The sequence below is a fragment of the Lissotriton helveticus genome, chromosome 3_1 (genome assembly GCF_964261635.1).
Source record: "Lissotriton helveticus chromosome 3_1, aLisHel1.1, whole genome shotgun sequence".
Classification (NCBI taxonomy): domain Eukaryota; kingdom Metazoa; phylum Chordata; class Amphibia; order Caudata; family Salamandridae; genus Lissotriton; species Lissotriton helveticus.
Genome location: NC_136061.1, coordinates 228,039,135 through 228,065,545, shown reverse-complemented (window position 1 = coordinate 228,065,545; position 26,411 = coordinate 228,039,135). Strand labels below are relative to the sequence as shown.

Here is a 26,411-nt window from a genome sequence, read left to right as displayed (position 1 = left end):
TTTAAGGGTTTTAGTAGTATGTAGTAATGGGGATTCTGTGGGATGCATGGGCCTGAAACCGGATTGGCTGGGATGCAAGATATTAGCCATTTCTTAGAAGGAAGTCAGTTGCTATTAACTTGTTTCTCAGTGATTTTACTGAGGCATGGTAGAAGAGAAATGGGACAGATGTTAGATAGGATCTTGGCTTTTATATAATAGATAATGGCTTTTTTGGAGGGGTTTGACTGCTGAGATTTTCCAGGTCGACAGTACTTCTGCTCGTGCAAGTGAAGAATTCATTATCTTATTAGTAGTTGGGTTGATGATGTTGATAATAGCATGCAATACCTCTGGGGGACGGGGGGGCATGGGTCGAACAGAGATCCTGACTTACAGGCAGGGCCGGACTGGGAACCAAAACCGGCCCTGGCAAAGTGCTTGGCCGGCCCACCGCCCCCCGGGCGGGAGGGGGGCGAGCGCTTTGCCAGGGCCGCTTTTCAGCCGATTTTGTTACAGGGACGATTTTGCAGCTATGCTGCAAAACCGGCTCTGCAACAAAAACGGCCCCCAGGGCCCAAAACCGGCCCCCACCCTTGCGGCCGACCGGGGGATTGCCCGGTGCCCAAAACGGCCAGTCCGGGCCTGCTTACAGGAGAGGATTACTTGGCGTGACTGTTCCATACTAATGTCTTGAAAAGAAAGAAGGGTTGGTCTTTCCTCCAGGCCCTCTGCATGTAATGCAGTGTTAAAAGGAGGGGTCATCATAAAGTCTTCTTTCAAAATGTGAGTTTAAAAAAAAAAAAAAAGTAAGCAATTTGATCACATAGAATCTGTGAAGGCGGAATCTCTAGCTCAAGTACTTTGGGATGTGTAAAAGATGTCACGATTTTGAAAATTGTTTTTGATCCGAGTCTGCCTGTTTAAGTAAATTGGTGAAGTAAGATTTATTTTCTGATTTGTTGGTGATAGGGTTTGAGGAAGGTTTTAAAAAAGGTAAGATCTTCTTGATCTTCTGGTTTTAAAAGAGGTAAGATCTTCTTGAAGATATGTGAATAGATGCAGAAAGTGCTTTCCTCTCCTGTCCAGATGATGATTTCATCAATGTACCTTCCCCAGTAAAAGATACGGTTGACCGTAGGTGACAGCCAGCTCTTCCATCAGTGGTGTTCATTTAATTTAGTCCCCGTTGCCACTCCCTGTATTTGTTGATACCACTTTTGGTCATGTAGAAATACATTGTTGTCCAGTTACAAGTTGATAATCTCCATTACCCATTTCAGCGTATTCACGCAGAGTAGATAAAAAGGGTTTAATTCTGGTCTATTCCTTATCTTTCAGTATACAATACATGGGGTTTTAACATCTAAGGTGACAAGGGTCATATCAACAGTCCAGATGACATCTGTTATTTTGTTGAGTATGTCTCTGGTATCTTGTATACAAGGAGGTAGATTGGTAATGTGTCTGTTAAAAATGGTATATGTACTCTGAAATTGTATCGTTGGTGAGACAATTCCTGAGATGATCAGTCTACCTGTGGAATAGGAGCCGTGTTTGAATATTTAAGGAAATATGAAAATAAATGGATAAGTAAGAAATGCCTGGTTAAAGTATCTGTATTCAATGTCTGAAATCAGACAGCGATCCCTCTATCGGAGTAGGAAACCAGTGATGTGATGAGTGATATGTGCGGCAGGACCAATCAGGCAAAATGCCCTTCTCAGTAGACCTGGCTGTCCTGACAGTAGTGCTTTGTGAACGTGTGGAATGAAGCTCGCATAGCAGTCTAGTAAATATCCAGAAAAGGGACTCCATGTGCTAACGTTGTGGCAGCAGCCTTGGCTCTGGTGGAATGAGCCTGCAAGCCTACCAGGGGCTGCTTCTTAGCCAATGCATAGTAGATTTTGATGCAAAGCACAATACAACGCTAGTGTCTCCTTTTACACAGTCTTGCTTTTTTTGCTCGAGAGAATCCAATAAAAAATTGATTGCTTAGAGATCCTGGGGAATACAAAAGGGGATGATGGACGGAGCGTTTGAACAAATCAAACACTCACCCCCAGTCAACTGATCTGGGTTTAATCCATCACCATTCTTTAGTTCACTCAGCCACCCCAGTTCAGACATGGCTATATGCAAATCAGTCTGACCCTGTGCCTCATGGGAACAGTGCAGCCCGAACTGTTTAGAGATCCTACCAGATGCTGTGCCTTCAGGAATATCCCCTGATAATTCCAGCTACCTCCAGAGAAGTAGTGCTTCCTGGTACAGGTCCATGAACCCACCCCACACTGTTGCAATGCCACATGGCAGTGGTGTTGTCCGTGAGCGCCTGAACGCGCCTCCCTTTGATGGATAGTAGGAAGGCTTACAACACCAAACAGATGGCTCGTAGCTCCAGAAGGTTCACATGGCGTTAGTCCTTCGCTAGAGACCAAATGCCTCTAATCTTCACCTCTCTTAAGTAGCCGCCCAGCATAGAAATGATGCATGGGTCATCACTGTTAGCTCCAAGTGGGAGAGGGGTCTGCCCCTGGCCCAATCGCGATCCAACCACCACCATGGCAGGTAGTTTGTAGTCTCATCTGAAATCAGAACATGATCAGAGAGGTACCCATGATGCTGTGCCCACTGGGACGTCCGGTTCCACTGCAGTGCCCACATATGACACCTTCCGTGCTTGACTAGCAGGTTGAAGGAGGACATCAGTCCCAGCAGCATCAAAATCCTCCTCACGGTGATCCAGAAAAGAGACAGAAACATCGAGATTATAGCTCAAATGTCTTGGACTCTGCGCTTCGTTGGAAAGGCACATAACTGCTCAGTGTCCAGAATGGCTCTGACGAAAGGGAGCATCTGCAAAGGAGTCAGGTGTGACTTTGGCCCATTGATAGTGAAACCCAATGATGTTCGGAAGTTTGCCGTAGTCTGGTGGTGGGTGACGACTTTCAGATAAGTAAAAATTGGAACCCCTGGCTGTCAAAGATGCACAGCAACCATCGCCATCACATTCATGAACACCTAAGAGGCACTGGTAAGGCTGGAGGGGTGCAAAGCAAACTAAAAAAGCTCCTCCCCACCAAGAACCTCGATTCGCTCCTTGGGAACCTGCAGGATGGGGGTGCTGAAATCAGCATCCTGCAGATCCAGTACTACCATGCAGTCTCCAAGGTAAAAGGCAGACATGACCTGGGCCACGGTGAGTATTTTGAACCTATTCTTCCACAGGAAGGCATGGAGAGGCCTCTGTCCTTCAGCACCAGAAAGTAGCAAGAGTAACAGCGAAAACCTATGTCTGATGTTGGCAAGCCTTCTATAGTTCCGTTGGCTAGAAAGGTCTGCACTTTGTACTAAAAGTGGAAGAAAAAGATGGCCCTCCGTCAGCCTTTCTGAGGATGAGAGAAGGTGCAGTTGTTTGACAAGAAAAGATATAGTATAACCCTGATAGCCAATCTGTAGAGGAAACTTGCTGCCACCCAGGCAGAAAATATCAGATCCTACCTCAGACAGGTGGGCTGTGTGTCCCATTGTAAATGCTAAAGAGTTTTGTGGCTGTAGCAGCTGGAGAGGTGTAAGACTGGGCTGTACACTGTCCCTGTTGTCCACCTGATCTGTGGTTAACGCAGTCTCGAGGATGAAAGAGCTGGAGGGGTTGCTGGGCAGGCAGAACTTGTTTGCAATATAGGAAGCTCCTACTGTCCACGGAAGGGGCGAAACTGGTGGTGTGGCTGATGTGGTGAGGAAGACAGGCCCAAGAAGTGTGCCGTGACCCCATTGTACTTAGAGGGCCTAGACTGGCTTCTCACCAAAAAGGCTAGAGCCATCAAAATGCATCTCCTTTAAAGTGGATTGATCGTCGCCAGAGAAGCCCGCAGACCTCAACGACGTGTGCCTCCTAGTGTCATAATGGTGACAATTGCCATGCCATGCAATCAGTGAAGTCCAACCCACAGTAGATGGTAAACTCTGCCGCATCGCGACCGTCCTGAATGGCTTGTATAAGGGCAGGGTGCAAGTCAAGAGGGACACCAGGAAAGACCTGTGCACTCGGGTCCCAAAGGGAATGGGTATAATGCTCATGGGGCCGCTGGTGTTGTCAGAACATAGTGCAAAACTGGTCAATGGAAAAGTGCTTCCCAATGATTTTGATACGCTTTGATTCCATGCTTGGAGGTGTGTCAGGAAATGCATTAGTATGGACCTTCCTCGTTGAGGCGTGCACAACTAGGCTTTCAGGCATGGGATGCTGAGTCAAGCTGATCACCTGGGGCTGGACGAGAACGCAATGCTGTCTGTCTACCAGGTGTCCATGAAAGTGCTCTGCTCAAGTCCCAGGAAGGATTTCTGTGAGGGACTAACTGAATGGAAGGAGGGGTTCAGTATTTGCTTGCCAACTTGAAGCACCTCTGTGGAGACATTAGTCTTTACCTCCAGAATAGATTACTGGGGGTCGAGAAACTATGCTGCCCTCTGCATAAGTATGGCAAAGGCAGTGGATTAACAATAACCCCCGTAGCCCTCACGTTGCGGGGCCCAAACTCAAGGGGGCCCCCTTCAGGACTGTGCACGAGCCCCTGGCCTGAGGGCTCCTTACTGTGTCCAGAGTGTAGGGGCCCCATCTTTGATGTTTGCAAGGGGCCCACTCAAGGTTTGTTATGCCAATGGGAAAAGGAGGTACTCTCCTCTGTGGCAGGACTTGGCGACGGGACTAGCCCCGTGTCTGGCAAAGTGTCTAGTTCACTGGCACCCTTAAGTTTTTCATACCAACTGCTTTCAGTTTATGGTTGGGCAAGTTCATCTCCATCGTCATATAAGTTGTCAGCGCAAGTAAAATAGACTGTGGGGCGTTTGAGCGCTGCCTTGAGGCTAGGGCAAAGTATTGCAGTCAGATGGGTAGCGCAGTGGATCAGAGTGCGGCCCCTGTGGATAAGAGTGTGGCCTTGATCGAAGCAACAGTGACTCAGAGTTGTAAAGCACAATCAGTTGTGCTTTGTCATCTGGTGTTGACATCAGTGTTCAATGCTCCATGGTCTGAAATTGATTGTTCTTCCAGTATCAGAGTCTGCATTGAAGCCAGTGTGGAACCCGTAGCAGGTCCTGAGGATCCAGCTGGCACCCAGGGCAAACCCACTGACAAGGGGCCAGAAGGAGGCCTTCATGATACCTTATGGCCAGAAACTAAACCAGATGGAGATGGTAGCATGCACAAGAGGCATTGCAGAACTCTTTGGCTGAGAACGGTATGGAGTTGGTGAGTGAAACCAGAGCGCACGTTGCTGGCCTTGCACCTTCTCTGGAGTTAGAGATTGGTGAGAAGGAACTAGAGTTCTACTTGAGTTTTTTACTTCGACCGCAACGAAGATCAGTCATTAGAATTACTTTGGGTGTGGATGTAGGACCTTGGACTTCGACTGGTCATGGCACGGTGCTTTTCAGGGGTTGGTGATAGCTTCTCCTCATGGCCCCAGATGGCATCGAGATTCATCGAGGCACAGTCACTAGATGCCGATTTGGATCGGTTTCAGACATCTGCTTGCGACAGTCCCTACAAGGTTTATCCTCTATTTTCTTGGAAGGTGACATTTTCCATTGAGTATTGGATTTTTAAAAAGTATTTTAAAGCAAATGACCCAAAGGAGATGAGGGGTAGCTCTGGATCCTCGTCTGGTGCACAGAAAGAAAGGTACTTAGATCTGCACATGGGTTGCATTTATATGCAGCTCTATTCATTACTTCCGGATTGGAGCATGTTCTCTGCGATTATTTGCTATCATTGGACTCTAAGATTCCGGCCACTATGAAAGCAGCCAATTTTCTCCATTATAATTTATGAATTATCAGCCTCTTGTTAAAAATCGAACGCAACAAAGTACTATTGCAGGTTTTTGTAAAGTTCAGACTACAAAACGGCATGGCTGCATATTTAAGTCTTCACAAAAAATCTGTTAAGAAAAACACAACTAACAAAAAAAAATTGTCAATCGTCGCATCATTATGGTCTGAGGAAAAACGATGATGTGTCCACCATGAGGACTCAAATGTTTTGGCCATATCAAAAAAAGAGTAGCATGCTTGGCTTGACAAGTGATCAATAGCAAAGCTCCAAAATACACGTCCGATTGTTTCAACTTCCCCTGATCGGTCACGCACCTGTGCTCCTGCTGAAACCAAAACTGACTCATCTTGAAATGGCAACTGTCCAAATACGGAGGTAAATTGTTAACAGTGGAAAAACTGAGAGAACCTTAAAGACACGAGGTTAGTGAACAACTTTATGAGCTTTAAGCGTCAGCTAAAATATCAACTAGTCAAGGTATGAGCATGAGTAGCGAACACAAAGTTAATAGTACCAGTCTTCCATACTACCCATTCCTCCAGATCTACTTTTACCAACTCACTGCACACAGATTTGTGTTCCTGACTTGCTTTTCACATGCATATTAGTCCTGCTATTGTAACCTTCGCTGAACTAAACTCAGTTTCTCCTGTTTACTAATGCGATCCTTTCAATTATTTAACTGATGCATTTATTATTTGCTGCACCTAGAAGCTGGGCATTACAAGTAATGGTGATCTATTGAAAAACAGGGACACTGGCAATGCTCTTTCGTGAAGGGAGTATGAAAGCAGGCAGCATGGAGTTTAACAGACCTCATCCAGTGACTATGTGAAATATGACAATTAGGAGAAATGTGTTTAGGTCATACAGGTCTAGAATACGTGTGAAGTCTGACAATGTACCCTGTAGCAAAATGTTAGGTCCTTCTTTTGATAATAAACCAAGTGAATAACTACTATAAGTTGTTACAGTGTCTCCTGTATAAGATCTACAGATCAAGTCTGGACTTTTGCAGATGAAACACAAGAGACCAGGGAAAGGTTTAAAGCATGGATTTATATTTCAGTGCACATTGATCTTCGAAAATGGAAGACTTGAAGATGCCTCAGTTCAGAGGGAGCAAAGTTGTCCTGCCACACGCTGCTCCTAATTGGATTTAATGTAGATCGGATAACAGATTTGAGTTTGGGCAAAAACACTTCCTAGAAGAAGGTGGTGCCCCCTATGAAGCCCTTAGGCCCATAAAAGAGTTGAAAGTCTCATGCATGCGAAGGGTACGGGGCAAGAGGATAGATAGGAATGCTTGTGTTGTGGTCCTGGACAAAGGTACAATAAAGGTACTAGCAATACACGACAGGCATGAATGGTTACAGCATGCAGCCAGAGACATTTACATACTTACAAAGGCACAATTATACGTTACATTTGGGGTATCAGTGGGTGGTTTAGGGGAAAAGAACTAAAAATGTCATAAGGGGGAAGCAGCATATAAGGTCAAGTCGGTCTGTGAGTGGTATGAATAAAGAGAAGAGGTGAGGCTATCCTAATATATTGTATCCTAAAGGGAGGTTTAGCTCCAGTCTTGTTAAATAAGCAGAGAAGGCTTCTTTTTGTGGATTTAATGCACACGTTACTTACCTTCGGTAACGATAGATCTGTAAGAAACATTAGTTAGTGTTAGATTCCTTACCTTAGAATTTCCCCCAGGCGTCAGACTGGATCTGGAAAGTTTTCGTCAGCAGTACCCTTGCACGTCAGTAGGCGTCATCTGCGGCTCCGCGTCTGTCGTCGTGATCGCCGGAATGGCGCTGGAGTACTTTGTCGCAGCCCTCGCGTGCTGACGTCAGTTCTGTACATAGCTTTCTGCGCCAGTAACGCAGAGCCATGATAGAAACCGACACTGGTGCCATGAAACCAGGGCCCTGAAAGGGATGTCGTTAACCCTAGATATCGGTTTGCATAACGTGAAGGATGGGAGGGGCGGTAAGGAATCTAACACTAACTAATGTTTCTTACAGATATATCGTTACTGAAGGGAAGTAACTTGTGCATCTGAAAGAAACACGTTAGTGTTAGATTCCTTACCTTAGAATAGATACCCCAGCAATACCAACCCCGGTGGTGGGTCTGCGAACCAAGATCACACCAGAAAGTCCTGTAGAATGGAATGACCGAAAAAGCCATCTCTCCGGACTTGGCTGTCCAGACATAAGTGCCTAGCAAACGTGTGCAGCCAGGCCCACGTAGCTGCCTGACAGATGTCCTGGAAGGGGACTCCCCCGACCCAGGGCATTGACTGGCTCCCGGTCAGCAAGAGGATCACGTTCAGACTACTCACCCACGCACACAAGGCTCTCCACGACTTGGGCCCCGAATACCTCAACAACCGCCTCGCCCTCGCCACCTTCCCACGGATCCGCAGAACCACCACCGGAGAAAGATCCTTCACCTACCTGGCGGCCAAGACCTGGAACACCCTCCCCACCCACCTACGACTCACCCAGGACCATCTCTCCTTCAGGAAGCAACTCAAGACCTGGCTTTTCGAGCAGTAGCAGCCCCCCCCAGGCCCCCTCTACAGCGCCTTGAGACCCTAGCGGGTGAGTAGCGCGCTTTACAAATACTCTTGATTGATTGATTAGTAGCAGCCGTGGCCCGAGTAGAATGGGCGCGCAGTCCAACAGGAGGCTCCTTTTTCGCCAAGGAATAGCAAACCTTGATGCACAAGACGACCCACCGAGAGATGGTCCGCCTGTCCCTTCTTAGCTCCCACGTAACCAATAAAGAGCAGGTCGTCCACCCGGAACTGGCGTGTGTGATATAGATAGAAGGAGAGCGCACGTTTTGGGTCCAGACAGAAAACCACTTTATTATGGTGAATTTGCAGAAAGCGTTCTTGAATGGTGAATGCTTGTAGTTCACTAACTCTTCTGAGAGAAGTAATAGCTACTAGGAAAGCTACTTTCCAAGTTAGGAATTGCAATTCACATTTATGTAACGGTTCAAAGGGAGGTCCCATTAACCATGTGAGAACAATGTTTAAGTTCCACACTGGTGAAGGTGGTGTTCTGGGAGGGATTATTCTTTTGAGTCCTCCCATAAAAGCCTTTATGGTAGGCACTCTAAAAAGAGCCAGATGATGTCTATTTTGTAAGTATGCTGCAAAGGCAGCAAGGTGCAGTCTGATAGACGTGTACGCTAAATTACACTTTTGAAGGTGTAATAGGTATCCTATGATGTGTTGAATAGACACATCTAAAGGATTGATGTGGTTGTTTTGACAGTATATTACAAACCGTTTCCACTTAGCTGCATAACATTCTCTAGTGGTGGGACGTCTAGCTTCTTTAATAACATTCATACATTCTGGAGGGAGGTTAAGGTAACCAAACTATGACTTCAGGAGCCAGATCGTTAGTTTGAGCTGAGCTGGGTCCGGGTGTCTGATCTCTCCATGGTTCTGCATTAATAAGCGTGGAGATAGGCTTAGTTTCTGGTGTGGTACCACAGAGAGTTGCAGCAGCGTGGTGTACCCAGGTCGTCTGGCCCCAGTTGGAGCAACTAGAATGAGTCTTAGGGAATGTTGCTGTAGTTTGCATACTACTAACGGAAGTAGTGGGAGAGGAGGAAAAGCGTACGCAAATTTTCCGGACCAGTTCATCCATATCGCATTGCCTTTGGACAGCGGGTGTGGATATCTGGCGGCGAAGTTTGGGCATTTTGCGTTTTCGTGGGTGGCGAAGAGGTCTATCTGAGGATGTCCCCACACTTGAAAGAACGGTTGAAGAACTTGCGGATGAAGTTCCCACTCGTGGATCTGCTGTCTGTCGACTTAGCAGATCTGCTATGGTGTTTTGAACTCCTGGAACAGGTTGGGCTAAGAGGAAGATCTTTAGTGGTATAGCCCATCTCCATATCTGCTGCGCTAACTGAGAGAGCTGCAGAGAGTGTGCCCCCTTGTTTGTTTATGTAGTACATGGCTGTCATATAGTCTGTGCGGACTAAGACAGCTTTGCCTAATACTTGCTTTTGGAATGCTTTTAGGTCAAGAAATACAGCTAGTAACTCCAAGTGGATGATGTGGAGTAACTTTTCTTGCGGGGTCCACCTGCCGTGCATGGTGTGATACAGTAGGTGAGCTCTCAAGCCGGAGAGTGATGCGTCAGCTTTTATGACTATTTGAGGAACTGGCGCTAGAAACAGTCGGCCTTTTGAAAGGTTTTTGGTGCTCCACCATTGCAGAGAGCGATGAGTCCGACTGTCTACCAACATTAGGTCTGTTAATGAGCCTTGTTCCATTGTCGTGTTAAGCACTCTTGAATTGGACGCATTTGTAATCTTGCGTACTATGAATATGCAAGATGCCATCATTCCTATGTGATGCATGAACACTCGAGCTGGAAGAGTTGTGTTGCAGTTTGAATTTTGTTAGGAGAGTTTGTACACTTGTTAACCTGGCTGGAGAGGGATAGGCTAGTGTTAATTCGGTATTTATTGCAGCGCTGAGATATTGTTGTACATGTGACGGTTGCAGAATTGACTTGGTGTGATTTACTGTGAATCCCAAGTCGTGGAGCAGTTGAATTGTGGCGTGAGTGTGTTGTACACACTGGCTGTATGAGCTGGCTTTTATGAGCCAGTTGTCTAGATATGGGAAGACGTGGATATGCTGTCTTCTTAAATGTGCTGCTACTACTGCTAGGCATTTGGTAAACACCCTTGGTGCTGTTGTGACTCCGAATGGGAGTACCTTGAATTGGTAGTGCTGACCGTCTAGTACAAATCTGAGATATTTTGTTGAACTGTGTGGATAGGAATGTGGAAGTAGGCGTCATTGAGATCTAGAGTGACAAGGTAGTCGTTTTGTAAAAGGAGTGGAAGGACCTGCTGGAGTGTGACCATATGAAAGTGGTCTCATTGTATGTACAGGTTTAGGGGTCTGAGGTATAGAATAGGCCTTAGAGATCCGTCCTTCTTTATAATTAAGAAATACAGGGAGTATACTCCTTCGTTTTGCTGATGCAGTGGAACTATTTCTATTGCATTTTTCTGCAGGAGGGATATAACCTCCTGTCTGAGCAGTATCAAATTTTCTTATGACATTGGACGCTGTTTGGGTGGTATGTTTGGGGGGGTAGTTAGTTCGAGACAGTAATTATTTGTAGCACCCACCTGTCTGATGTGATGTTTGCCAGGCTGGTAGGTATTGTTATAGTCTTCACCCGACAGGAGTGGAATGGGGCGGGGGAAGGGGAGGGAAGTCATTGGGCAGGGGTGGAGGCAGATCGGGAGTTGTTGTTTTTACCTCTGCCCTTATTGTTATCTCCGTTACCACCCCTTTGGTAGCCCCTACTATAGGTGGACTGTGTGGGGGCGTTGTAAGAGGTAGAGGGTGTATCTGAACAGTAGCCCCTGGTGGCGCCTCTTGGCTGTATTGATATCCTTTTTCATCTTTTCAAGGGATACGTCTACATTAGGTCCGAATAAGTGTTGCTCATCAAAGGGCTGGTTAAGTATGTCACTTTGGACTTCAGGTTTGAACCCTGAAATGCGTAGCCATGCAACAGAACACTGGTATTAATTGCTCTGGAGGCAGTGTCTGCTGCATCTAGTGCACAACGAATAGAGGTGTTTGTAATATTTTTCCCTTCTTGGATAAGCTCATTTGCTCTGTCTTTATATTTATCGGGGAGGTGCTGCATTAATGATTCTAATTCATCGTAATGTGCCCCGTCATATCTTGCCAATAATGCTTGTGTATTGGCAATATGCCACATGTTTGCTGCCTGAGAGGCAGTTCTTTTACCGGATGCGTCAAGGAGCTTAGACTCTTTATCCGATGGGGGAGCTTCAACTGATGTTTGTGAATTTGCTCATTTGCGTGCATTAGAGACCACAAGAGAGTCTAATGGTGCTGGGCCTTTAATATATGCTGGATCTGAAGGGGCAGCTTTATATTTTTTCTCTATTCGTGGGTTGATGACCTGAGTTCTAACTGGGTCTTTGAAGACTTCTGGAGCATCCTTAATAACTCCCTTAAGCATGGATAAAATTGACGAGGATCTTTGTGCATTATCAAAGGTATCCATTAAGAAGTCTTCTTCTACAGGGTCAGTATGTAGGTCAACCCCATGGTATTGTGCAGCCCTGTGTACTAGCTGATTAAATCCCATAGTGTCTTCTAGTGGGGAAGGCCTAGCGTGATATATGTCGTCTTGAGGGACGTTAGGGACGTCTGGTGTATTGTAATCATTCCAACGGTCAGGAAAGCCCGGAGGAATAGAGTGATCTAGTGGCTCACTATCTGCACCACCCCCTGTGTCGTCAGAGCTATCATCCCTGTTGTCATCATCTGGTATGATAGAAGATGTAGGGAAGTTCTGTGGCAGCGGATGAGGCGGTAATGGAGGATGGGGAGGATGAGGAGAAGGAATCCTTAGAGGAGAGGTAGCAATGTCCTTCTTCTTTGGATGAGAAGCTGGTGTAGGTGTATCCAGTGGTCGTTTTTTTGAACTAAGAGTTAGTCAACCAGTGGTTGGATCCTTAACAAAAGTCTTTTGTACCGGGTCTGGATGAAATAAGTCCTCTGCAGGAGGAAGATCTTTTGGTGTGGAGGGCTTTCTCCGCACCGAGCTGGGAGCTTCTTTTGTCGTTGAAGCTTGTTGTTTGGCAGTGTCTGTAGCCGGAGAAGTATGTGCCTTCTTCGGCTCCAATGGTTTTGTTGGCTCCGATGATTTTTTCGGCTCCAATGGCTTTTTCAAATCCAATGGGTTTTTCGGATCTGATGGGCTTTTCGACTCCGAAGGGTTTTTTGGATCCGATCTTGGTTTCGGTGCCAAGGGGCTAACACTGGGCTTCGGCGCAGATTGTTTCGATGCCGGCGCGGAGGCCGATGATGATGTCTTTTTCGGTGCCGTTAGGTGTGCGCCGGCACCGTGGGCAGGCAGATTCGAGCCCGAGTTGTCGGAAGGTTTAGTGAGCTTCTTAGCCGAGCCCGAAGGTGGGGCAATGGAAGCAGTGTCCCGGTGTGCATCCGAGCGTGAGGGTGTGACCGAAGCCTTTTTTAAATGTGTCGAAGAAGGGTCGGGGTCGACGGTCTTACTTACGACCCGCTGTGCTGGAGTGATGTCCTCGACTTCGGAATCTTCGGCCTCGGAGTTGCTGTCCACGCCATGATGTTGTTTTGGGATGTCGACGCCCTCTCGGAAGATGTCGTCTGGAATCGGAGCTGATGAACGAGCCATTGTTCTCCTAGCTCTTCGGTCCCGGATCGTCTTCTTGGAGTGGAAAGAGCCACAAGCGGAACAGTCTTTGGCCTCGTGCTCCGGTGAGAGGCAAAAGTTACACACCTCATGTAGGTTTGTGTGGGGAAACTTCGACCCACATTGAGGACACTTTTTAAATGGCGTCCTTTCCATGAGCTGGAAGTTGAGGCCTAGGTAGGCCCAAAGGCCTTCGTCGACGATCCGATTCGAAGACTTCGGAGTTGAAGAGTAGCATAGACTGTAAACGTGTGCGTAACAATACCGGTGAAGCTGGTGAGGATTGCGCACCGAAGGAAATCTGTTCCAACACAGAGCGATGGAAACACATCTGAGCCCGGTGGTGGAAAAAAACAATCTGGGGATGGAGCCGATGCCCATGCTCAGTGTGATCCAAAGGAGGAGTCACCTATCCTGTGACTTCCAAAGACTTTCTAGAACAAAAACAAACTGCAAACATCCGGGCCCTACACTAGGTGGCCATCTATGCAGAGTGTGTAATCTGCAGCTCATATGCCTCGAACAGGAGGTTTTGAAGATAGAGCATGGAGCTCACTCACTCTCCTGGCAGAGGTGATGGCAACCAGGAATGCAGTTTTAAGAGTCAGAAGACGAAGAGGACAGTTATGAAGTGGCTCAAAGGGAGCGCACAGTGATATGTTAGAACAAGATTCAAGTCCCACTGAGGCATCACGAAGGGAACAGGAGGAAACGTGTGTGATGCCTTTCAAGAATCTATTTACAACAGGGGACTTGAAAAGAGAAGGCTGATCAGGAAGCCTTAAGAATGCTGAAATGGCCGAAAGGTAGCCCTTGATAGTGCCCAGAGCAGAGCCCTGCTGGGCAAGAGAAAGAAGGAAGAGGAGAACCTCTGAAAGGGGGGCAGAGAGAGGATCCACAGCCTTTGCTGTGCACCATGCTACAAATGTGTTCCACCTGCAGGCGTATACCGTTTTTGTGGAGGGACGCCTGGCTGCCAGAATCACATCACAGATTTCAGGAGGCAAGTCAAATGGCCTCAACTGCCGCCGCTCAATCTCCACGCATGTAGGTGGAGACTGGACAGGTTCGGTTGGAGGACTGTCCCCTGCTGCTGGGACAGAAGATCCTCCTGAAGAGGCAGAAGAATTGGGGGATCGACTGACATGCTGAGTAGCTTGGGATACCAGTATGTTTGTGCCCAGTCCAGAGCCACAAGGATGACTTGGGCTCGGTCTCTCCTGATCTTCTTCAGCACTCTGGGCAAAAGTCGTATAGGCGGAAAGGTATACAACAGACCGCAGCTCCAATCGCGACGAAACGCGTCGCTGAGCGATTACCGCCTTGGAAGTTCCAACGCGCAGAACTGATAACATTGCGCATTCTCTTCAGTGGCGAATAGATCTATCCAAGGCTCTCCCCACTGCTGAAAGAGACCGTGCGCCACGTCTGAGTTCAGATGCCATTCGTGATCCATCATGCACTGGCGGCTGCGTTCGTCCGCCCTGGCGTTCAGGGAACCGGCCAGGTGTTGAACCACCAGGGTGACGCACTGGTGTTCCAGCCATTGCCACGACCCCACCCCACCCTGTTTGTTGCAGTACCACATGGCGGTTGTGTTGTCCGTGAACACCTGCACTACACTTCCCGGGACAGAGGGAAGGAATGCCTTCAGTGCAACACGGATCGCCCGCAGCTCCAGAAGGTTGATATGGAGCCGGGACTCCGCCGGAGACCAGAGGCCTCTGATTTCCCTCTCTCCCATGTGGACCCCCCATCCCAGGAGGGACGCATCTGTCACCACTACGTGCTCCGGTTGAGAGAGACCTGCCACTGACCCAATCGCAGTTCGTGAGCCACCATTGCAACTGGCTCGCAGTGCCCTCCGAGATCAGGACGTGGTCAGACAGGTTGCTCTGATGCTTTGCCCACTGAAACTTCAGGTCCCACTGCAGAGCTCGCATCCGCCACCTGGCGTGATGCACCAGAAGGATGCAGGAGGCCATCAGCACCAGAAGCCGCAGCGTCAACCTGACAGAGACTCGGGATAAAGGCTGAAAGATCGGAATCAGAGCCTGAATATCCCGAACCCGCTGTTCGTGGGGGATAAACCTCAGGTGTGACTTCGGCACGTTGATGGAGAACCCCAGCGAGTGCAGGAGGTCGGCTGTTGTCTGGACGCGGGAGACGACTGTTTGGGGCGAGCCCGCTGTCAACAACCAATCGTCGAGATAGGGGAAGACTGAAACCCCTGATCTGCGCAGATGAGTTGCGACCACCGCCATCACTTTCGTGAACACCCGAGGGGCGCTGGTAAGGCTGAAGGGGAGCATGGTAAACTGAAAGTGCTCGTGGCGTACCGTGAACCGCAGGGAACGCTGGTGGAACGGCAGGACGGGGATATGGAAATACGCGTCCTGAAAGTCCAACGCTACCATCCAGTCTTCTGGGTCCAGGGCAGCTAGGACCTGAGCCAAAGTCAGCATCTTGAACTTCTCCTTCCGGAGGAAGCCGTTGACGCTCCGTAGATCCAAGATAGGGCGTAGGCCTCCTTTAGCCCTTCTTGGGTACCAGAAAGTAGTGGGAATAGCAACCATGTCCTACTTCTGGCCGAGGAACGCGCTCGATGGCCCCCTTGGCCAAGAGGGCCGTAATTTCCTCCTGAAGAAGGTGCAAGTGATCCCCCGACATGCGGTGGTACTGCGGTGGCATGGCTGGAGGGGTCGGCTCGAAGGGGAGTGAGAAGACCCTTCGGACGATTTTCAGCACCCACCTGTTCGACGTGATGGTACGCCAGTGGGGGAGGTGATGGCGGACCCTGCCCCCGACTGGCGTTGAATGGGCCTGAAATGTCAGACTAGGAAAGCTTAAAGGCAGATGCGGCGGAAGCGGATGTGGACTGACCCTGCCGTTGTCCCCCGGCACCGCCACGGCGGTAACCACGTCCGCAACCGCGTTGAGACTGGTTCTGCGGCCTGTGGCTGGCTGTGTGGGGGCGCCCCTTCCTTGGCCACAAAAGGGGCAAAAAGTGGAAGTTTGCTGGCGTTGGCCTAGGCCCAAGGACTTGGCCATAGCCCTGTAGTCCTTGAAACGCTCAATTGCACTGTCCGCTTTGTCACCAAAAAGGCGACGGCACGGCCATCGAAGGGCATGTCCATGAGCGTGGCCTGGACATCCCCAGAAAAGTTGGCGGACCTCAGCCAGGCATGTCGGCGAATCGCTACTGTTGTTGCAATCGCCCACCCCAGCGAGTCCGTGCTGTCAAAACCACACTGGATCGAGTAGCGTGCTGCATCCCGCCCTTCCGCCAGGGCTTGGGCGAGCCTTGTCCGGGCCTCCTCCGGGCATTGTGGCAGCACCTCCGCAACCGTGTCCCACAGAGAGTGGGTGTAACGGCCCAAAAGGCAGGCGGTGTTGATAGACCACAGCCCCAAACTCAGGAAGGAGAACAGTTTCTTTCCAAACTGATCATACCTTTTGGATTCCCGATCCGGAGGAGCGGTGGGGAATGAGGTCAGGGACGTAGAAGCCTGGATCACCAGGCTCTTGGGGGTGGGGTGAACGGACAGAAAGCAGGGGTCGGCCTGAGCCGGGCTGTGGCGTCGGGCCACGTTCCGATCCACAGGGAGGCCTGTGGAGGGCTTGGACCAGGTGTCCATCAGAACGTCGGTGAGGGCTACGTTAAACGGCAGTAGAGGCTCCGAGGAGCTTGCCTGCGGTTTGAGCACCTCAGTGAGGAGGTTAGTCCTCACGGCCGCAACAGGGAGCTCAAGAGCCAAGGCCTTGGCCGCCCTGTTCAACACCACGCTGTAAGCAGCCCCCTCCTCCGAAGACACGGAGGGAGGAGCGACGAAACCAATGTCGGGCGAAGTGTCCAGACCTCTGGCCTCCCCCAGCTCTTCTGCCCAGTCGTAGCTCAACTGGCACTGCTGTGCCAGAGGGTCCTCAGACCCCTCCCAGTCCTCCTCGTCATCCATCTCCTGATAAACAGGCAAAAATGATGTCGCCGGGTCGATAGGCGAAGGCCTCACCAATCGACGCCTGAGACGTGCCGAGCTGCGCCGGTCCGACGCTGAAACTGGGGTCGGCGGCATCCGGGGACGGCGCCGGGAGCGACACCCTCTGGGTCAGCGCCAGCAGAGGAGTCGTAAGGTTGACTGGCGACGACCCGGATCCAGGCCTGGATCCCGTGGGGCCCTGTGGCGTCGGGACCAGAGTCGACGTCGGCGCCAGGGCCGAAGCACCCGAAGGCGCCGGAGCCACCGGCCCGCTAGGGCTCCCAGTCAGACCCGCGGGGCCCAAAGGCGCCTCAGCAGGTTCCGACGGAGGGAAGTGCGACCTCATGGCCGTGAGGAAAGCACTTATATCCTCCGGCGTCGCGTGCAGTCCAGGGACCGGCGGGTATGGAGCTGGACCTAGCACCTGCGCCACAGGGGGGGGGGGGCGGGGGGCTCGCCCGAATCCACGGTCTCGTCGCGCGAGCACCAGGGAGAGTCAGAAGAGCGATGACGCTTCTTCGACTTCTTTTTTGAATGCCTCGACTTACCTAAGCTCTTGGATCCAGACGAGTGGTGGCGACTCGTCGAGCGGCGATGATTGCGGCTCCGCGACCCGTCCCTCGACTTCCTCCTCGACCGGGACCTCTAACGGCGCGGAGCCGACTGCCGGAGCTCGAGCAGCTTATGGGACCGCTCCCGTCTAGCCTTCGAGGTCAAGGCCCGGCAGTCGGGGCATGACGTCATCATGGTCGGCCCCGAGGCAGTAAAGGCACCGACGGTGGGGGTCGGCGGTCACCAACATCAGGCGGTGACAGACCTCGCAATGTTTAAAACCAGGCATCCCTAACGGCACCGCGAGTCGAAGGTCGACTCGAAAAGTGATCAAAAGAGATTAAAAAAAGTTAGTCAAAAAATTACTAGAGTACTGCTCTTCCTGGATCTGCGCTTGCTGGCGCGGAAAAAAGAAGATCCGAAGTTAGCGCGCAAGGGCGGCGTTTAAGTACTACGACGATGTCATTCCGGCGATCACGACGCTGCCGACGGACGCGGAGCTGCAGACAACGCGCAAGGGTACTGCTGACGAAAACTTTCCGGATACAGTCTGACGTCTGGGGGTAATTCTAAGGTAAGGAATCTAACACTAACTTGTTTCTTTCAGATTCAAGGATCTCAGCTGTGTAAGAAATTCAAGTAATCAACAAAAGTTATTAAGGGCACTACAAATATTATGAATTATTTTTTATTGTTTTCAGTAACCCATGGAGTTAATGAGATACACAAGTAACCAAGATTAATGAGTTTTATTCAAGTAAACAGGTACCATAACTAAAATTATATAGGTTTCTTCCATATCATCTCACATACCAGATTGCGAACAATAATTTCCGAGCCAGCTTGGACAGCCAGGTGAAGAGGTGTTAGCTTGGCGGCATCCTGGACTCTTGAATTGACATTGGCCTGGACACTGATCAAGAAAAGCACACTCTCAATATCCGAGTTCTGGACAGCTATGTGGAGGAAGTTCCGACCTTTGTTATCCACCTACATCAAACACAGTATACTCTTTACCAGGCTTGCTTCCATTTAGGAAAACTCTCACATTTCAAAATTCACAGGGATATGAGAGCAAAACAAATACAAGTAGTGGCAAACAACAGAAATAAGCAGCTACACTCCAGTCATACATGAAGTGGTTTCCAGAGATCTGGTTTGAGAAACAATAAGGCAGAAGGTGATGTATTCTCCTATTTTGCATGCTTTGTACATACAAATATAACTTATCAAATCAGTGGGCACATTTCAAATCCAACTTTGGTTCACCTTTTATGCAATATCAACATCTAATTTTTTCAAAAGATGAAATGTATATTGTTTGCCTAGTACGCGGGAGGTTTCTAAGATTTTATATTGATAATGAACAAACAATACTGTTTTCGCCTATGGAAGTGTGATAGTAAGGACTAGATACCTCCCAGTTGCAAAAAGATGCTAATTCTACAAAAAATAAAAAGGAAATGAGAAATTGTTTCGACTGTAGGTAAGCACGATAATACGGTAGAAAAAATAACCAAGTGCAGGCCATTGAAAGAAAGGAGCCAGAAGAAAATATATGACTTGAATTAGACACAGACAATTATCAAAGAGAAAAAGCACACAAGCACGACTGTCAGGTATCCAATAAAGCAGTAGCAAGGGTATGCTGCTACAGGAGTTCAACCTTAGTTGTATATACACGTTTTGTTCAGTTTCTCAATCTGAACTTCCAACTGCATTCAGGATGTCAGACCACCAGTCTCATCATCATCATCCCAATTATCACAACCATCAAATACATTTAAGAATTCTCAATTGAACATGGTCAGAAAATTCTACAGATTGTCCTAAATAGTTTTGCGCAAAAGGCCAAAAATCTTCCAGGATTTCCTGATTCTCTTTTCATATTCAACACTTCATAGTGCACGAGACGTATGCTTGGTGCCTCTTTCAGGAAATATATTTCATGACACAGTACATAAACAGCCTCCTTTAGTTTGCCAACTCACCTGCTCAGCAGCTCCAGACTCCCGTTTCAAGATTGCCTCAGCTGCCTTGTTGTTCTTGTACGTCATAGCGCATGCAAAGGGAGTCATGCCCTGTCTATCACGAACATTCAGTTTGATGTCAGGGTGTGAGATCAATAACTGAATAATAACACGATGCTGGTTGCTTATAGCAACATGGATCGAAGCTCTTCCTTCGGCATCCTAAAACAGTCAAGAAGATTCAAATCAGAAGAAATTAGACAGTCGAATTTGCATAGGAATCATACACTACACACTTTGTGAAGCAGCCAAAGGTTCTCATGTATAACACTTGTAAAGGTATCCTCTAATAGACAGTTTTAGTTAATATTAATAAAATTACAATTAGCTTTTATGTCAAGCTATTAGCCCATTCACCACGGGGCAAATTCCCACACGGGGGAGAGGGGACCCCGCGCGGCCCCACGGTGCTCGTGATAAGCTCAGCTCGTCATGAGGCACAGTGGAGCTGTGCTCATGACGAGCTGAGCTCGTCATGACTCCACCCACTTAATGGAGAGCCTCGCACAGGAGGGGAATTATCCCAGCGTGGGCGCTCCACTGCAGTTATGACGAGCTCAGCTCGTCATGAGCACAGCTCCACTGTGCCTCATGACGAGCTCAGCTCGTCATAAGCGCCGAAGGAGTTAAAGCTTAGCTCCGTTTGGACAACTTGGTCATCTGTGAAATACCTGAAAAAGGAAAATGCTACTTTCCCTGTAAGCATCTGTTCGTAGCATGTAGTGCTGTAGATTTATGTGTTCTGGATACTCCTGTGATGGAGTCACAAAATGCACTGTGACTCCTCCCTTAGTTGGCAACGTGCATGGGCACTGACTCATGTTAAACAATTTTTTGCCCATCAGGTGAAAGTGGTATAGAGTGGTGAATGACAAACAAATGGAGGGCATGAGCATTGGGAAATGAAGTCACTGAATAAAGGACAAGATCTGTGATCAGAGGAACATACTGCATGTGAATCTACAGCACTGTAAGCTACCAATAGGTGCTAATGGGATAAGTAACATTTTCCATTCATGCCATGCGTAGCTGTAAATACACATGCTCTGCATAGTAGTAACCTTCTACATGCGATGGCTATAGTGTCAATGATGGAGATGTCTAAAATAGAGCGCAGAGGACTGTCTGGACAACCATTGCCTGTTATCCTTCTAAGATAGCCACATAATGTTATTTAGTAAAGCTGTCGGTTTGACTAAGTAGCTCCGTATGTCTGCTAATTGAATGTTGCCCAGAAAAGCCATGGTTGATGCCTGTTGGAAGTGCACCCTTGAGCTAGGAGAGATCTCCTTTAGCCTTATGATAGTGATGGAGCAAGGGAGTGACAAAAATGTTTGTGTAGCTCTTGGGAAATTAATTTCTCATAACTATAACATGTATTAATCGAGTGGAATGTTAAACTAATCAACAAAAAGAAAAAAATACAAAAAAAGTACACGTGGGATCCTAATTGCTTGTGTTGCAAATCGTAATACCTTAATCATTTTGAAATCGTCATACTAATATAGTGCAATAATGCTTGTAAGTAGAGCTATGCATGTATGCTTATTATAAGTATTTTCATAGCAAAACGAACAAAATTGGTGAGTAAACAGTGCATTTTCGTTGCTTGTTGCTAGGTAACCATTAACAGGGTAAAACTTAGAACTGTGGGAGGTAAACAGATGGGCTTTACTTCAAAATCTAACATTTAATTGTGTTGTTTCTGTATTAGTTCCCATTAGGGCCCATGCGGCCCAGTATAAAATGGAGGTTTTGCGAGACTCCGAGAGAGTATGACTCTACGCATGCGCGACTGTGCTCGAGAGATGTATGAACGGCCTGTGCCTGGGCTACTGATGTCAAGGTCAGCGTGGCACGGAAAAGAGGAATGGTGCCAAAGGAGACGCTCGAGTTGTGAGGCTGGGAAAATTGTGTGAAGTATTGACATTAAGGACAGGATGATGTGTCTCAAACATGAACAATTATGACCACATGAGAAATATGGAAGTGACTGTGCAAAATTTTGGACAATGAGGAGATGAGGTGATCTTCACCACCCCTCGAATGGACCAATGAGAAATGAGTATGGACCCTAAAGTCCCAAGTTTTAGTTAGATAGTTAGTGAAAAAGGGTATACAAGAGGCTGTTCAGAAGAGAGAAAACAGCTGTTCCTGAATGTATTTTCGCACCACGACATGCTGTCGGACAATGATTTTTGGGTGCAAAAGACTTTGAGAATGCATATGTATATAATGTATAGAATTTAAAAGTGTAGATTATTTAGGGTACTCCGCTGTCCAGCAGCTCGTCCTCTAGGTTTCATTGATCTTGGGAGCAGTGTGAATTGTGTGAATGAGTGACTCGCGGTGCTGTGGGCCCCACTGAAGAGTGACGTGTGATAGCTCCTGAGTATTCCGTGATGGTTTGGAGGGTTGTTTGAGAGCAGCGCTGGATCAGTTTTATTGGTAGCAGGAGTCTGGTTGCTATAGGTTAATATGGATAAGCAATGTATAGATTTGACAAGATCAATGTATATAGAGTTCCAATGTACAGAATTATGACTAACATTATATGTTGAGTCTGTATCACGTTATGTGTACTCGGAATTTTGAGGCTTCTGGGAAGTAGGAAGCTGGTTACTCTGTCTGCAGGCCGATGGGAACGTGTGGCAAGTGAAGTTGCACATAACATAGTCTGTTTCAAAGTGGTAACATCGTCGAGTGTTACAAGTTAGGGACATTTTCCGTGTGAAAGTGGTGAATGTATAGCGAAGGACACCTGTAAAATCTTGGCTCTAAGCACAGGAGTCAAATGTACTTTGACTAAAACTTAGCCCTAAGAGAGTAGCAGAGTTGTTACCTAAGCTTGAGAGAAGAGTAAGGTAAGGAAAGTGCTAATTTATTGGGGAAACAAAAATTCTGTGGTAGAGAAGAGGTAAGCGATGTCTACCAGAAATACAGAATTGTTGCATTTTTTGGCAAACTATCACTTTGGTTTTAGCGAAACAGACGAATGGAAATGTTTTATGTGGTTACTAACTGGTTTTAGTTGTATAAAGTATAAATACAGTGTGCCGATAAATTTTGTAAAGGAGGGATCAGCAGAGACCGCAGATGCCGGAGCAGGGCTGATGTCAAAAGTGTTGCGCTGGGATAGGTCCAGTACATCCGAACCCAATGGCAGAAAAAAACAATCTGAGGATGGAGAGGATGCCCATGCGCATTGTAGTCCAAGGGAGGAGCCACCTATCTCGTGATACTTCGAAGACTCTTCCAGGACAACAATGTGCAATCACCCGGACCCAACAATAGGCGGCGATCTATGCACAGATATGAATTCAGCAGCCCACATGCCTCGAACAGAGAGAAACCTACATGGTTTAAGAAAATTAATAACATGTTTAAAAAAGACAAGGAAATAGTTACCAAAGAGGGAAAAATGCTTCCGCCGCCAAAAACGCCTGCATCATACATGAAGACAAAATATGGCTATCACACTTGTATTTGGTTAGAGAATTGGGCAAAATATACTAAAAACTATGGCATATTGGCATTTCCAGAAGTAGGTTCATTCAGTAAAGCGGTTTTGCGAAATTTGAGAGAAAAGATGACAAAGCTTTAACCTAAACCGACTCAATTTGAGGCATTGACAGAATGGGAATATGAGATGCATGAGTTAGCGCAAGAAAGATTTGATGGGTTTAGAGAACCAAGGTGTAATCTGAGAGGTCTACGGGGAACAACTCATGAGCGTAGAATGAGAAGATGGAGAAATGCTGACATGTGGGACGGAATGTATCCGGTGAGAACAGTTGATGAGATTGTGGGACGGAAATGTACGGAGAAAAGGAATAATGTGGATACAGAGAGAAAGAGTTGTGAGATCAGTGACACAGAGGATGAGGTGATGGAGCCAAATTCTGTAGTAGTGACCCCAAATGCTCCGCCAATGGAGACTAGATTTACTGGTACTCCAAAACAATACTCTGAAATTAGAAGTATTTCTGACAAAAGAGAGCAAAAAATCCAAGTACCTCTGAATTAATGCGATCCACAAAACAAATGACTGAAAAAATACAAGAACTTACTGAAAACATAGAAGCTGTGACTGTGCCTGTAACAATAGGTCCCGTACTTCCCGTTTTCGAAAATCAGAGGATAAAAAAACCATAGTTAACAATCCCTTTAAACCCAAGTTTACAAAAAGTAAGAGAAATGGTTTACCCAGATTTGTCTGAAGTTAGGAATACTAGTTGTATGACACCACCTGAATTAACTTAAATCAAAGTGCTGTGGATAGGATTCCTTTGGGTGCGGAATCAGAATCCGTAACATCCGAAAAAAGCTTTAGACAAAATTGATCTGACAAAAACTCAGATAGGACCAACAGCAGAAGAATTAAGTGATTGGGTTAAAACTTTGCAATTAAAAGATCAGGAACTAAACTTTAAGATGTGGTTAGACTAAAAATAGACATGGAAGAGTTAATTATTGGAACGATTGGAACTGAAAGGCTAAAAACCTACCAAGATGATGAACTCATGTTTATGTGTAAAAGCATTACATGGAGTGCTAAAATCTGCATGACACACTGGAAGAAACAGCAAATGAAATCGACTAGAATTTGCAAAAATGTAAATGTTGCAAAAATCTTATAGAGTCGACTTTACTGAGAAGGATATAGATAACCTAAATACTTCAGGAAGGTTGACATAAATAAAAGAATTGTGTTACTGAGAAAGTGGGGAGGTGTGGAACGATGGAGAAGCAAATGGGTAAAGAAAAGGCAAGAAAGTAGTGATAAAACATCATTAGCATTTCCAGTTAAAGAAAAGGAACCTGTAGTGAATGAATTTCCCATGAGAGAAATACCTGGAGGAGGTTATGTACATGTACCTTGGACTAGGCACGATATATTGTCATTTACTTATGATTTTCCCAGATTACGAGAGAAACCAGTAGAATGGTACAGACAAGTAGATCGATTTGTGAAAGTTTTAATAGAAATATGGGATGATTTGGATGGGTTGTTTGACATAGTTCTACCAGCAGATTTATGGTCTGAATGTAAAATTACGGTTGACTGGCCAAAAGCAGAATATCCAAGGGATACTAAAACAGGCGCTCCAGGGCCTGAAGTGATGCGTAAATATGACCAGGTAATAACGTTCTTGAAAAATAAAATTCCTCCAAAAGAAACAGATTGGGTAAAAATTGACAGAACATTGCAAGAACCCAAATAATCTGTACATTCGTATTATTAGAGACTACTTTTGGTATTTAAACAGTATTGTGGATATGAAGAACTGAGTGAAAAGGAAACGAGTCATTTTGTCTACAGATTTGTCTTTGGTTTAAGACCAGAAATAGGTGACATGATAAAACACCACATGGTGTGCTGGCAATCCAGCTCTGTTGATGAAGTTTTAAGGTATTCAAAATATTGTAGTGATGAACTTGATGCCAAACAAAGAAGGCTTAAAGAGAAAGCTATGTGGGCACAAGGGAAAGTGGACGAACAACAAGGAGCTCAATTTGGTAACCAAAGTAATGACAAGTCAAGCAAAAATGAAAGGTAATCTAAATAAGGGAAAGGGACAATTAAATTTAGATGAGGCAAAGAAGAAGTGGCCATGTCATGTCACAACTGCAGCACGTTAGGGCATTGGAAGAATGAGTGTAAGTTACCTCAAAAGGTTAATCCTGAAACTAAATCATTGAATCCACAGGTGCAGAAGAAAACAAGTTACTTACCTGTAACTACGGTTATCCAGTATTGGTATCTTTCATAGATTCACATGCCTGAATCATTCCCCTTCGACGAGGCGGGAGTCCCACGGTAAATAAAAAAGCAGTGCAAAAAGCACTTTGTAGTAGTAGTAGGCCCTAGGAATAGGCCTGAGGCCTAAATTATAGTAGCCTATCTACCTCATTATGTAAAAAAGACCAAAGTCTTTGCTCCAACCAATCAGCTCACAGCACCCTCTAGAACCCTCTCTGCAGAGCCAGCTCTCCTCAGATTTTCGTAGCACAAGTGGGAACAAGTATCCCAATCTTAGAGAACTGACTCTCCGGGGAGGAGGGTGGGTGCATGTGAATCTATGAAAGATACCAATACTGGATAACCGTAGTTACAGGTAAGTAACTTGTTTTCTTATCCAGTATTGGGGTATCTTTCATAGATTCACATGCCTGAATCAGAATAGCAAGCAGTAAACCTGGGAAAGTCGGTTGCGGATGGTGGGAGACTTATTGTAGTGCACCCCCATGAATGTACCGTTAACAACCAACAATCACCTAGAGATTGACCTATTAACAAGTCATCTTCCGAACCAACATAGAAATCATGCAATTTCCTACAGGAAAGGAACCTTAGTAACATAGAAACTCAGTATATGATAACATATGTCTGTATATCATAAACAACAACTTGAATTGTATGTACTTTTTCAGAAATAAGCCAACGTTAGAACCTGAATGTATTCCTATGGAAACATGTGTCGTAAAAACGGTTTGGCCCACTGCAGCATCATTCTGATTTGCTGATTGTAGGCAGTAATGTTTTGTGAACGTGTGGACATTCTTCCATGTCGCAGCACGGCAAATGTTTTCAAGCGTCACACCTGCAAACAAAGCTGCAGACGCTGCCACAGCTCTTGTGGAATGAGATCGAACAGACCTTGTCAATGGTCGGTTAGCCTTGATGTGACAGAACTGGATGGCAGAGGCTATCCATCTAGAAAACGTAGCTTTAGTGACCACTATACCCAATGTAATCTGGCCATAA

At 46.8% G+C, this 26,411-nt stretch overlaps 1 protein-coding gene across 2 annotated transcripts in view; it reads right to left on the bottom strand.

Moving 5' to 3' along the window:
* Nucleotides 1-26,411, bottom strand: part of ANKFY1 (ankyrin repeat and FYVE domain containing 1) — a 677,352-nt gene that overhangs the window by 147,713 nt on the left and 503,228 nt on the right. For both annotated transcript variants that reach the window (XM_078679681.1, XM_078679682.1), the window contains exons 18-19: nt 19,604-19,804; nt 18,426-18,602 (exon numbers count right to left, since the gene is read on the bottom strand). In XM_078679681.1, the coding sequence (XP_078535807.1) occupies nt 18,426-18,602; nt 19,604-19,804 (378 nt within the window). The remainder of the gene's footprint in view (nt 1-18,425; nt 18,603-19,603; nt 19,805-26,411) is intronic.